This window comes from Calonectris borealis, chromosome 3, assembly GCF_964195595.1.
Source record: "Calonectris borealis chromosome 3, bCalBor7.hap1.2, whole genome shotgun sequence".
Taxonomy (NCBI): domain Eukaryota; kingdom Metazoa; phylum Chordata; class Aves; order Procellariiformes; family Procellariidae; genus Calonectris; species Calonectris borealis.
This window is the reverse complement of record NC_134314.1, coordinates 20,276,318-20,289,635: the sequence shown is the minus strand read 5'-3', so window position 1 is coordinate 20,289,635 and position 13,318 is coordinate 20,276,318. Positions and strand designations below refer to the sequence as shown.

The 13,318-nt window shown below is 44.3% G+C and overlaps 1 protein-coding gene across 1 annotated transcript; it reads left to right on the top strand.

Annotated features, from left to right (window-relative positions):
- Positions 1 to 5,473: 5,473 nt before the first annotated feature.
- RPS7 (ribosomal protein S7) lies at positions 5,474 to 12,725 on the top strand. Its single transcript, XM_075145120.1, has 7 exons — positions 5,474 to 5,678; positions 6,295 to 6,376; positions 6,709 to 6,780; positions 8,361 to 8,504; positions 10,068 to 10,132; positions 11,824 to 11,974; positions 12,610 to 12,725. Exons 2-7 carry the CDS (start codon positions 6,302 to 6,304, stop codon positions 12,685 to 12,687), a joined length of 585 nt encoding a protein of 194 aa, XP_075001221.1. The 5' UTR covers positions 5,474 to 5,678; positions 6,295 to 6,301; the 3' UTR covers positions 12,688 to 12,725.
- The last annotated feature ends 593 nt before the right edge of the window (positions 12,726 to 13,318 follow it).

Here is a 13,318-nt window from a genome sequence, read left to right as displayed (position 1 = left end):
CTACATCCAAAACACAGCACTATACCACTTAATAGGAAGAAAATCAACTCCATCCCAGCCAAAACCAGGACAAGATGAAATCTCACCGGTGCCTCAGCTGAGGTTCTCGCCCGGCAGCCCGCACAACGGTCCCGGCCCTGCATCAGCTCCGGCGCCGCTTGGTCCCTAACGATTCATTAAAACGAGTGGTGTCCCAGCCGGGAGCGAACGTACCCTGCAGCCTGCTGCACAGCCCCCGGCGGCCCTTCTTGGCGTGACAAGCACCCGAGGAAGGATTGTCAGGGGACGATGGCACAAGCCTCAACATATTTGGTACGTCGAAAAGTCTAGAGCTGAAGAAGGTCATTGAACTGGTTCTCATCCTGCTGTTTAAATCAAGGGCTCCTGATAAGCGCGTTCCAGCTGAGCCCCCTTCCGTGATGGCCTCTGAAGGAACCAGAACCACCTTATCCAAGGGGGTTAAAGCTCAAACTGTTGCCAGCGGCACCCTGCTGTCACGTACCCTCGGATCGGGAGTGTCATGTACTTGGAGACCAAAGCCAGGAGGTCTGGGTATGGGCCGAATTCAGTCTGGGTATGGGTATGGGCCTCAGCTGAGCTTCTGATGAGATCTAAGTACAGAAGACGGGGGCACGGGTACGACTGCCTCCAGAACAGCCCAACATACGTACGCTGCTGTGTTTTCAGCTGCTGGATTTCCCTTGAAGCTCTAATACGCATGTATTGCGACAAAGCCTACCTCAAGACGCCAGAGCCGTAGAGCGTCGTATTCAGATTTACAAGGGTGGCCTAGTAAAATGCCAGGAATGTGAAACACTGACATTAATTTTGCCTTCCATTGCAAAAACAGCAAATGGGTTCAACATTACTGTGCGTATCAGTTGGATGATCTCTTTAAAGACCTCTCTTCAAAAAAACCTAAAAAACAAAGAGCTTATGCATTTGACAGGCCTTGGTGGAATACAGAAACAATTTGGTCAGAGCTGTATCAGAATATAATTACTGCGTTTTTCTTGCTTCTTCTAACATATTCACGAGACTTCATATTACTCTTTCTTACAAAATGCTTATGTCTGATTTTCTCAGATCAAGATTATTTACATTATCTCTGTAAAGGTTTCCACTGAGACTCTCGGGCTTTTCACTAGTTCCTGCCTGTGATATTTTTATTTTATTGCTGTTAGTTAGCTTTTCTTTTAATTATGGTTTTCTATAGCAGATGGATTTCTTATTCCTTACAGGTTTACACATTTATATTACTTGTAGTCTTCTTTCGGCAACACATACTAAAGGAGCAACGAGCAGTAAGTGATGGGGAAAGAAAAGACCTTCTGTTACACTCATTAATTCTCTGGTTGAACATCTTCATACATCCAATTTACATACAAGGACTGAACAGTAACTCTCCTGCTGTCATGACCAACATGCAAAGCTCAGATTCAAACCAAAAAAAAAAGAGATTTTTGAAATCCACTGAGTAGCATACACATTACTTCCATTGCTTTTTCTCCCAGTTGGTAAAACTGAGGCTGCATATGATCAGCCTGCCTTACCTTTACCGCTGTGTCTCCATTGCTGATTTTTCCTTGCTGTTGTGCTGCAGTGGCAGGAGAGTTTGATCCCCTTCCTCATGTGACAGCTGGCATTTTTACTGTGGCATTTAGCACCGCTAGGCTAAGCGATACCTGTGTTTGCTTCATGGTTATTGCTCTCTAGTTGCGGTAGCACTAGTGGATTTGTGGGTTTTTTCCGTCAGCCTGGGGCAGAGAGGACGTTTCAGGCTCTGTAACTCACAGTTTTGTGAAATGAGCGCGAAGACTCACCAAGAATTGAACCATTTAGTCCCCACCTGCAAAGCTGAAGGGTCCAGTCACAAAGGCTCTCCTCATCTGAATACAGAATAATGTAAATATATATGTGGATATTGTAAATGTAAATATACTTGTGGATTCAAGTAGGTTTCATAAATGATTTAGCACTTGTAATCAATGCCACAGTTACACACGGTAACCCTGTGTAGCCACCGTAGAATAAGATGATCAGATATACAAATCTAGCCAATTTTTGCCAAATCAAAGCTTGCACGAGCGCTTGTGCTACCACAGCTAAGGTATTGGGAATGAGCGGCTAAGGGAAAAGAGAGGAGAGCAAGTCCCCCTGTTTTGGTGGAAACATGGTGGCACTATGTTGAATGTCATTGAGCCATGGCCTGATAATAATCATTCCTCTCAACACATTGCACTATAAATTCAGCCACGTCTTACTGTCCCCCTTATTCAGCTTATAAGGGGTCCTGTGTTTTTCCCTCCCACTAGAACCAAAACTTGTTTATTAATTTATTAACATATTTTCTTGGCAGCCATTTTTGTATTTATAACAGACAGTCTGCAGAAAAAAAAGGACTTTATATATGGATATAAAAAATACACTCATCACTTAAGTAAGGGCATGTGTCTGTAGAACATTTTTACTTAAACTCACTGTAAATGTTAGCTGATTACTTTGTCCCACATTAATGCATGTAATGTACACATTAGCTAAGCATTTTCATCTTCTTTGATAAATATTTTAGCTTGAAACATGTTTAACCATAATGTGGTTCCTCACATAAGCTTTCAAAGCAAAATTTGATGTGACCTGGATCAAGTGTTTCCAATTTAAAACTGAGCTTTTAGGTAGGTAGGTGACTAGGTAGTCACTTTATCTAGCATATCCTGCAAGTGTAAGTTATATTGCCATCCCATTACCTTGATTAAAAATATAAGACAGGAAAAGGAGGTGTTTTATCTTCATTCTCAGAATTGAGATCTTGCAGAGCAAAAAACTTGCCTGTACTTCAGTGTAAAACTGTCAGTGAAGCTGCAAAGTAGTAATCCCCTGGCATCATCGCAATTTTCAGTTGACCCTTAGAGGAACAGCCTACCCATGAGCTTTGAAACTTTGGTGTGGTTATACAAGCCGCTTTCAGAGAAGTGAACTAGTAATAGACTCAGTTTTGCTTCTGATTCTAGAATTAGCTATGACCCTGACAAGTCTTACCTTCTGTCTCTGTTTCTTCCACTTATTCTATTAAATCATGTTATTCATAGCATCATGAGACCTCGTCCTGTTGCTGTTGGGATACTTTTGTAACACACCTGGCTAATTTACTCTTTCCACTTCTTCACCCTGCCCATTCTGAGTCTGCACGGCGTAATAACCTTATTAATTATATTACTTTGTAATAACATAACTTCTTTTAAAGATCACATGTCCTCACTGATTCTTGAAAACCTGTCAGGTGCTTTGGATACCAGGCATTATCAATTGGGTAAAGCCCACATAGATCTCAACACTCTACATCCTTCCCCTAATGCACAGTCGGCGTCAGAAAGGAAACATCTCTCTACACCTTCTTCTCTCATAGCTCTTATGTAGCATCCCGGTCTACTCAGTAGCGCTAATAGCGTGGAGATGGGAAGCTATAGATAATAACATTGCATCTTTATTTCTTCATTAGCGCTCTCAACAGTCCAATTTTGATCCATCTGCACACCACCTATTCTTTCTCCCTCTCGTAAAGGATTTCACAGTATAAACTGAATATGGACTACTGGACTGCTGAGATGATTACTTGTTATCTTTCTTTTATTACTCTTCAATCAGATCCTCATCACTGTTGTTTAGATAATTTCAAATCTCTGTAAATACTAATCCTGGCCATCAATATGAGCTGGGCAGTTTTTCCCATTCGTTGAATTCATGCAAGGAAAGGGTGACTTGGGAGAAAAATGGGAACTGAACAATCTGCTTTTCTGGCTATCATAAATTTAGCAAAAAACCCACAAATGTTAGAAAACATGACGGGCTGCCTTATGCAGATGCTAAGGTTGTTTAGGTTGGGGGTGGCAGTGTCCTTGTCAGTTTTTTGTTTACAACGGGAGCTTATTACTCCACTACTGGATTTTTTTTTTTTAAGTAACAGACTTTACACACATTATTACATAGTAATAGTGAATGTGGTATTAAAAGCTAAGGTGTGCTGCTCTTAGGGTTATTCAGGGCATCTGAGCACAGAAGCAGTGCTCTGAACCGCATTCCTGCATCTAACCTCTCTGGACAGTGTGTGCCAAGAGCTGCTCACCTGCCTGAGTGGGACTTTCCCTTGAGCAGGGAACCTCTCTAAATTAGCCAACAGGGAAATGTCAAGGTGGGGATTTTTTGTTTTTAGCTCCACTTTAGATGCACAGCCAGCCACTTTCACCTGCATCAACATGCAAGTCACTTCTTTTGAAACTAGAGTGCAGCTTGTTCTTTTAATCAGCGTGCAGCTGAAGTGTTAATAGTGCCTTCTTTGTTAGATAATAACACAATATATAATAAAAAGTGCTTCCAGTGACGAGAGAATGCGTAGCGTCCAGGACTCCCATACCTTGAGTTAGTACCTGAACACAGCTGAAGACTCGTGTGTGTCATGGTTTAACCCCAGCTGGCAACTAAGCCCCACACAGCCGCTCGCTCACTCCCTCCCAAGTGGGATGGGGAAGAAAATCCTAAGAGTAATAATGAGAAAACTCGTGGGTTAAGATAAAGACAGTTTAATAAGTAAAGCAAAAGCTGTGCATGCAACAAAGCAAAACACGGAATTCATTCACTACTTCCAATCGGCAGGCAAGTGTTCAGCCATCTCCAGGAAAGCAGGGCTCCATCACGCGTAACGGTGACTTGGGAAGACAAACGCCATCACTCCGAACATCCCCCCCTTCCTTCTTCTTCCCCCAGCTTTATATGCTGAGCATGACGTCATATGGTATGGAATATCCCTTTGGTCAGTTGGGGTCAGCTGTCCCAGCTGTGTCCCCTCCCAACTCCTTGTGCACCCCCAGCCCACTCACTGGTGGGGTGGGGTGAGGAGCAGAAAAGGCCTTGACTCTGTGTAAGCACTGCTCAGCGGTAACGGAAACATCCCTGTATTACCAGCACTGTTCCCAGCACAAATCCAACACACAGCCCCATACCAGCTATGCTGAAGAAAATTAACTCCATCCCAGCCAAAACCAGCACAGTGCGTTATTCCTAGCCTAATGACAGTTAGGTAACTCTGATCGCTGCGACACCGTCTCAGAAGCAACCGGGAGGTGACGCTTGCAGAGGGACACGAACCCAGCCCAGGCACGGATGTCAGCTGGGACGCGACTGCCCGTCCGCCCGGCTGCCGCCCGCTCCGCTGCCTGCCGCCCCTCCGGCGCGATGCCCTCCCGCGGGTCAGGGCTGGCCGCGCGCCAGGACGGCTCCAGCAGCCCTCTTCTGCCTCGAAAGGCTGAACGCCGCGGTGAACGCCCGGCCGCTAAATTAACGCGGAGAGGCGAGACCGGGAAGAGAGCAAACAGCCCGCCCGCTCCCCCGCTCTGTTTCTAAAGCGCATGTGCGACGCCGCGCCTTCTGCCCCCTCCCCGCGGCGCGGCGCCCAGCCGCTAGTGATGACTTCATCCGCGGGCGCCGCGCCAGGACTCTAAGCGTCCGCTGGGGCTTCGCTCTGGCGGAAGCCGCCGTTGGCTGGCGGCGCAGGCGGGTATCCGTCCTGCCCTTCTTCCTGGTCTGGCTTCACCCCTGCGTGGGCGGGGCGAGCGTCTTCCCGGGCCGCGATCTGAGCCGCGCTCGCGAGAGCTCTCCCTTTTCCTAGGCCGGCGCGGAGAGAGGTGGGTGCCGGGCCCTGCGCGGGCCGCGGTGGCGGCGACGGCTTTTCCCCCGCCGCCGCCGCAATACGGAGCCGGGCGCGGAGCGGCGCTCCCCGCGGCAGGCCCGCGGTGGGGATGCCTCCGATTACCGCCTGCCCGAGGCTCGATGGTCGCCGGGGCGCCCGGTGCTGGGGGAGGGGAGCCGGCGGGGTTTTCCTCCGCCCTCCCCCGGCGGCGCCCCGAGGGAGGCCGCTGCGGCGGGGCAGTAGGCCGCCGGGCGGGAGGAGGGGGCTGGAGCCGGGCGCGGAGCCCCGCCAGCCGGGAAGGACTGCCCGCCCGGCGGCACGTGGGGCTCCGTGAGCGGCCGGGCAGCCTCCCCGGGGCTCCTGGGGCCTCGCGGCTGCCGGCGCCGTAGCGCACAGGCGGGGCGCCGAGGGGAGCAGGCCCCTCCTTCCCCGGGACGGTTGTCCCGTGTTGTGGTCGGCATCCCTGGAGCGACGCGCTGGGGCTGGCGTGGCCCGTGGGGCGCGCTCTGGCTTCGCTTTGAAGCGTGTGGCTGAGTAGCCGGATTGCAGAGTCTTGCTGTGTTTGTGGCAGAAGACATGTTCCTGGTGACCACTGAGGTGTTCTTTTGCAGAAAGGCCATGTTCAGCTCTAGCGCAAAGATTGTGAAGCCTAATGGCGAGAAGCCAGATGAGTTCGAGTCTGGTATATCCCAGGTACGTCTCTTTTCCTTCCGCTGCTTGGTAACCGACTGCAAGTTGTGGAGACAGTGTTGTGACAGTTGTCTAGAGCTTAAACTTCGAGGGTGATGATGTCTACATGTGTACTCTTTCCTAGTTTTACTTAGGAACTGGGGCAGTCAGCCTGTGTTCCCACCAATTGAACTTGTTGCATCTGTCAGCGTGACTTACAGGACGTTAAATCTTTGATTCTGACTGTGGTGAAAAGCATATAACTGCTCTCTGGCACTGTGGACAGACTTTGGTCTCAAGAGTTCTTATGAATTGAACTGTATGTAATGGATTCTTCTGCAACTTCACTTTCCTAGGCTCTGCTGGAGTTGGAAATGAACTCTGACTTAAAGGCTCAGCTGCGGGAGTTGAACATCACAGCAGCTAAGGTAGGCTAGACTTTCTCCTCAAAGAATTGCTTGGTGACTTGCTCTGTGTGTGTTTAATTTTTGCAAACGTTAAGGTACTAGGTGAATGATGTCTTTAGCTGTTTCTTACGGCCTGTGATTGTTTTGCTATATGCTGTTGTGGTGTTTGCTGTTTACACATAGGATTTTGTAGCAGTCATTTTTTTAGGAACTTGTCTGGAAAGTCGTTGTAAAAACTCAAATAGCAGTTTGGTGTGTTAAATAAACGTTTAAAAATGGTAGTTCTACTTTCTGTCTCTGCAAACTGGGCTTGAGGTCTGAAACTGACTTTGTGTGGATATTGGCTGGCAATGTAGGATTGCAGAATCTTTGTCAGGAATGTAAACTGTAATACTCTTTGTAAAATCGGTTGGTTGTAAATCCTCTTTTATGTACCAAATAATAAATAGGATGTGGATCGGTGTAATAGACTGACTTGATCACGTAGGTTAGCCTGTTTGTAAATTTTAGTTTTAGTTTATAAAGGCAACTGAAACCTTAAGGAAGAAAAGGAAGAAGAAAATTAGTGTTAGAATTTGTCAGCCTTGGAGGCTGGATGGAACTTCAGCTGGTTGCTGCAACGAAAAACTTAAGTAGGTTGCTTTCCGGTTCTTGCTCAGGCCCACCAATACAGACAGAGATGCATGACTGCTTAGAGTTAAGTTAAAGAATCTGGGAATGCAGAAGTTGGCTTGGTATATGAGTTCAGGGGCCTTCAGAAGAACCGCTTTGCTGCTGAAGTACAGCAATGCGTACTGTCCTCAATGAGGAGTTTTTAAAAATGTCTTTGTTGTTTACTTAGCTACTTGGTTTTATTTGTGAGAAATCTCTTGTGGGTGTCTGAGTTAGCTCATGTGGGAACGTAGCTGGTGAAAAACAATTCAGCTTTCTGTTCTGTTGGAGAATGAGGATGTCCCTGCGGTTAGGTTCACGGGAGAAGCGCCTTGTAAGACTATACAAACATCTTCGGTTTTGATCAACTGCGGGAGAAACAAACTGGGGGAAAAGTAATCCATGTTGGTGTGATGTAAACCTGCTGGCGTTTGGAGGGGAAGGAAATGTTCTGTTTGAGTAGTGATGCAGGCCTTGGCAAGTGGTGGGCATAGGATGATTTCCACGTAGTAGTAGCTCAAAAATAAGAGATTTTTTTATTGTGAACTTTGTTTAGAGTCTGCATTAGAGGCAAATATTTTTTTAAACTTTGTGTCAGCATGTAAGTAGCACTGCAGATGTGATAAGCATTCAGTATAGTTAGAATTCTAGCATCTGAGTCCCATCCTGCAGAAAGGATGAGCTTTGCTATTCAGAGGATGGGACTCTGAAAGGAGTGGTGGGATTTATTGCCCAATCACTCCTTTACAGCAAAACAAGTGCTCTGACAGAGGTTTTTCTGTTTAATGCTTTCTCTTAAGTGCATTAAAACAGGTACTGCTCTCTGACGCTCTTTTTTTTTCCAAAGTTGTAAGCAAGACTGTCAAATATCTGTGTTTAGAGGATTCATGATCAAACCAAACATTGCTTCTCGACCCCTGGATAATGTTTACTTTGTACTTCTGTTTCAGGAAATTGAAGTGGGTGGTGGCAGAAAAGCCATCATTATCTTTGTACCAGTTCCTCAGCTGAAATCCTTCCAGAAGATTCAGGTGCGGCTAGTTCGTGAGCTGGAGAAGAAATTCAGTGGAAAGCATGTGGTTTTCATTGCTCAGGTAAAACACTTAGAATCATAAAAATGTTGATTTGAAGGGATGCCTGGAGGTCATGCAGTCTAGCCTCGTGCATGAAGTGGCACTATTGCCAACATTAGATCAGGTCAGCCATGGTTTTGTCTAGCTGAGTCTTGAAAACATCCAAGGATGGAGATTCCACAGCCTCTCTGGATAACCTGTTCCAATGCTGCACAACCCTTCTTGTCTTGTCCATGCAAGGTAACAAAGATATAACGCATATTTTTGTACCAGCAGGAAATGTAATGAATGTCCTTCTGTGGATGTAAGCTAAAATGATTTCAGCTAGCAGCCAAGGCTATGTAAACTTGGTGAGATGTGAAGCTTTTTGGAGGAGGATATAACTTTCTTGTTCTGGCCTCTCTTACTCCTTCAGAAGTTTGAGAAGCAAAGCTTGAAAGTAAAAGGGAGCAAATATTAGTAGGAGCTTTACTACACTTACATAATCTAAGCACTTAAAATTCAAGTTAGGAGGAGAGGAAGAAAAAAACTGACTCAAATTCTGAATTTATGGAAGGAGCTAAGCCATGAAAAGGTGTTAGAGGGTTCTCTGGGCAGTACTAAGGCGTGGACAAACTCTGGAGATCTGTCTGCAGAGTGGATGGTTACTTGTTAGATTGAAGCTCTTTTTAACAAAAATTCTTCATAATGTATTTTTAAGAGCCGGAGCACATTACCCTGTATCTTTATGTGGCCAAGAAGACTTCTTTCAGTGAAGTGCCTCTGGCTCACTTAAACTAAGTGCTTGAGAATTCCCTGTCAGTTTAGTAGTCCGTATTTTAGAAGGGAATGTGTGCAGTTCTTTTGCTGTAGGTGAAATTTTGTTACTTTTGAATATGACGCAACCCAGTTTGGATTACAGTAACCCCATCATGAATACAGTGGTGGAGAAGCTATGATGTGTTGGTAGAAAATACTGCAGGTGGCTACAACTGCATCTAAAACTCAATGTTTTAAAACATCTACCCTTGCAGATAGGGAAGTAGAAAATAAGTTGTACTGATCCAAGCTGGTATAAATACCTTTAGATACTGCTTTTGGAACAGATTACATTAAGTTAGGGTTTGATCTGGATTGCGTAATACATCTCATTATTCAAACTAGCGTTTTGATCTCAGATGTCACGTAGCTGTCTGTGGGACTGAGATAGCTTACTACTCTGCTTTGCACCAGAGGTTCAATCTAACAGAAATTGTAAAATTCTTTACGATTTCTGTTCCCAAAGAAGTGTCTTCAGATTGCTAATATGACACAGTAAACTACCTTTTATTTCAGTGCACCAAGTAGGTCAGTAGATGAGAAATAAAGCAATACCGATACTTCAGCTTCTGCAAATAGTATCAGGTTCTGGTGCTGGTGTAGCTTTGGGCGTACTTAAGTCTCCCTTTTCAGTGTTTCATGCATCTATTTCTGGTGGGGAAAAAAAAAAAGTAGTGCATGTGTTGGTTTTTTGTTTTGTTTTGTGTGTGGGGCTTTTTTTTTTAAAGTTGATTGTAAACACTAGATACTGAGAAATGCCTTTTTTTTTTTTTTCTTCCTTAACAGAGAAGGATTCTGCCCAAGCCAACAAGAAAAAGCCGCACAAAAAACAAGCAAAAGCGTCCCAGGAGGTAAGTAGATAATATTGATTCAATATGAGAGTCTTCTTTTGTAACTTGGTAGTTCAGTCAAGTAATGTTTAGTTGAGTTTTTGAGAAGTCATTCGAGTGATTGGGTGGTCTTGTCCTTTCTCTTACTGCTTGAAATAGTATCTGCCATTTGACTGCTAAAGAGTACAGTAAAAAGCTTGTCTTTGGGCACTGTGTTGCATTTCTTAAAACTCCATTTGTATTTCCAGCTACAGCTGTAGCCAACTTTTAGCCAGCAATACTGATTTAAGAAACCCCAACCTGCTGTCTCTGTTACCACAGTGTGCTGACAAGAATTTTTTTTTTTTTAAGCTGTAGGAAGAGCAGCATCCACATCACATGTTAGACTGTACAGAAGGCAGGGCTGGCACACTGAAGGGATGCAATGAGGGAGAGAGTGGCTGAGGAGGGGTGTAGGTATGAGTAGTCCCTCTGTGTATGAATTTAACAGCAGTAGTATAGTCATTTGTGTTAAATGGCCTCTCTGCTCTCATCTAGTCTCTTTATTGCTCGATATGCAATATTACTATGTCTATGTGGATGTCAGTGCCTCTTCTATACTGTTCTCTATCTTACTATATTATTATATAGTCCATGTTTTTAAAGTTTGTCCTCTTTGACATGTGGCATGTTCCTGTAACTTCTCCCAGCCCCAGTATTATACCTGTATTGTATTTTGAAATCTTCAGGTGTGGATTTTAAAAGTACAGTTTCATAGTACTCATCTAGCTGCAGTCCTGCCTTTCGAGGACTCTGTCTGTATTATATTAAAACTAGTATTGCACAGTGGCTAGAGAGTTTGGCATCTCTGTATGTGATTAGCATGCTGCCACTTTCAGCACGGGGAAAGGAGGGTGTCCCTTTCTCAGCCTGAGACTAGATCAGGCTAGTAGGGGTGTAAAACTGATATGTATATTGCAAAGCATAGAAATGTGATTGATGTTTGTCTCCCCTAGCTATCCCAATCTTTGCAAGTTTGAAATGTTGCTGTAGACACGGGTCTTAGTTACTAAAGATACTGCCTTGAAACCGCAGGTAGGGAAGCTGGAAATCTTAGTAGTCATCTAGACTCATACACAAAATAACCTGGATTAATTTTTGTCATTTTGGCTCACTTCCAGACAGTTCAAGAACACAAATGTAGACATGAAACAATCTTCTAAGCATGGACTAAACTTACCAGCTAGACTTTTCCTGTAATACATTGGTGTTCAGGCAGATGAAGAAACCAGTGTTTTCAAAACTAGATCTCCTATGAACATACTCTATTTATACTTGCACACTTAAATTCTTCCAGTGAGTGTCTCTGGCAAAATTGCTGATGGGACAACTTGGTTCTGAATTAAATAAAATCTTCCTTAAATGTGTAGAAATAAAAGAACATTTCAGGGCTGTTGCTCCAAAGCACCATGTGATCTAAAAGGTCAGAAACCTGGCTAACTGACTTTTCCCCTCATGCAGTCATTAAGTTTCTGCACTCAGTGTAGAATTTAGCTTTTATTTTTGCATGACCTGTGAAAAGGTGTGGTATTGTCACACTGCAGCATTAAAAAAAACCCACCACCACCACCACTGAATTTTCAGCTAAAGCATGCTGTGAAAGGTTTAAGCCTTGGCAAACTGGATAATTTGGCAAGAGGACATGTTTTAATGATACCAATGTGGCATTTCAGCCGCACGCTTACTGCAGTGCACGATGCCATTCTTGAAGACCTGGTCTTCCCAAGTGAAATCGTGGGCAAGAGAATCCGCGTAAAACTGGACGGCAGCAGGCTCATAAAAGTCCATTTGGACAAAGCACAACAGAACAATGTTGAACACAAGGTAAATGAAAAAACTTTACTTTCTCATGTAGGATGGGGTGGCATTCTGACGTAGCTAAGAGTCTGCTTATGTGAGATAGCAAAAGACTGCCTTTTGGCTTGTGGCAATGGAGATGCTTCTGTTTGTATGTGGAGTAAGATGCTGAAGGTGAGGCAAGACAGTTTTGAACTAAAGCTCTAGCTGAATTTGCCCAAACCCCTGGATTGTAAAGTAGCTATATTGGTTCCCTCATGGGAACAGACTGTTTTGTGGGGTTTTTTTTTTGTTTGGTTGGTTTGGTTTTTTTTTTGTTCGTTTTGGTTTGGTTTTGGTTGTTTGTTTTAAGTGAAGCACTTAGTTTTGACCTCAAACAGATGTGTTTGGTACAGCCTGAAGTCCCCCATCACTTTGCTTAGGTTTTTTCTGTGGGGACAGCTCAACTCTCTGGGTCTCCTATGGTTGCAAATGAAAGAGGTTCCAAATACTCTCCAGAAAACATGTCTTCTGTGTAAATACTCAGCTACCTTAATCTAGAAGAAAATAATCAGCCTGAGAGTTCACTTCAGAGTGAAGGGAAATAGTGTAGTACCTAAAGTATGTTAACATAGATTTTACTTTCTTACAGCGTGTATAAACAAGATTGTTTGTCTTTACAGGTGGAAACATTTTCTGGTGTCTACAAGAAGCTCACAGGCAAAGATGTGGTGTTTGAATTTCCAGAATTCCAGCTGTAAAGTGCAAAAAATGGCTGAATAAACAACTGTTCATATAACAGAGTAATTTCATTTAAATTTTGAATTCCATAAACGTAGGTAGGGATTAACGGGTTCATGGGACTTCTCTACTGTCTGGATGAGTGACGTTTGTGTATCAAAGTATTAAGTCACCAGCATTTTAACGGAAGCCCTCTTAGGTTGATCTTGGCGCTGTCTCAGCACAACTCTGGACAAAAGAGTCCAGAGTCTGCATAGAAAAATAAACTGAAATATGTTGGGACTCACCTTTTGGGGAGAATGTGGAGAATTACTGTAGAGTAGTGGAACTCCCGAGTTGTGCACACAAGAATACCAGTTGGAGACCTATATGTTCCTGACACTGGAAGAAGTCTACATAGCAGGTGGTGTGACCTCTGAAACATGGAGCAATAACATCTGAAAAAGGAGTTTGAATTTTTGGGAAATACATTGGGAGAGGTACGGTTTAAATTTGAGGCAACTTCCTTGCTCTTTAAGTGGCAAAATTACATACCAGTTCTTACCTAAAAGCAGGTCCTGCAGTTTCTCACCTTTATCAGCATGAAATGGGGAGACATTTTCCCTTCTGAGTGCTTGACTACCTTGCTGGACACAAACTAGTTTTTTTAGG

Bases quoted from the DNA above. Each gene is read 5' to 3' on its own strand.
- RPS7 (XM_075145120.1), top strand. From the start codon at position 6,302: ATGTTCAGCTCTAGCGCAAAGATTGTGAAGCCTAATGGCGAGAAGCCA. The intron at 6,377-6,708 runs GTACGTCTCTTT...TCACTTTCCTAG, and splicing joins TCGAGTCTGGTATATCCCAG to GCTCTGCTGGAGTTGGAAAT. The intron at 8,505-10,067 runs GTAAAACACTTA...CTTCCTTAACAG, and splicing joins ATGTGGTTTTCATTGCTCAG to AGAAGGATTCTGCCCAAGCC.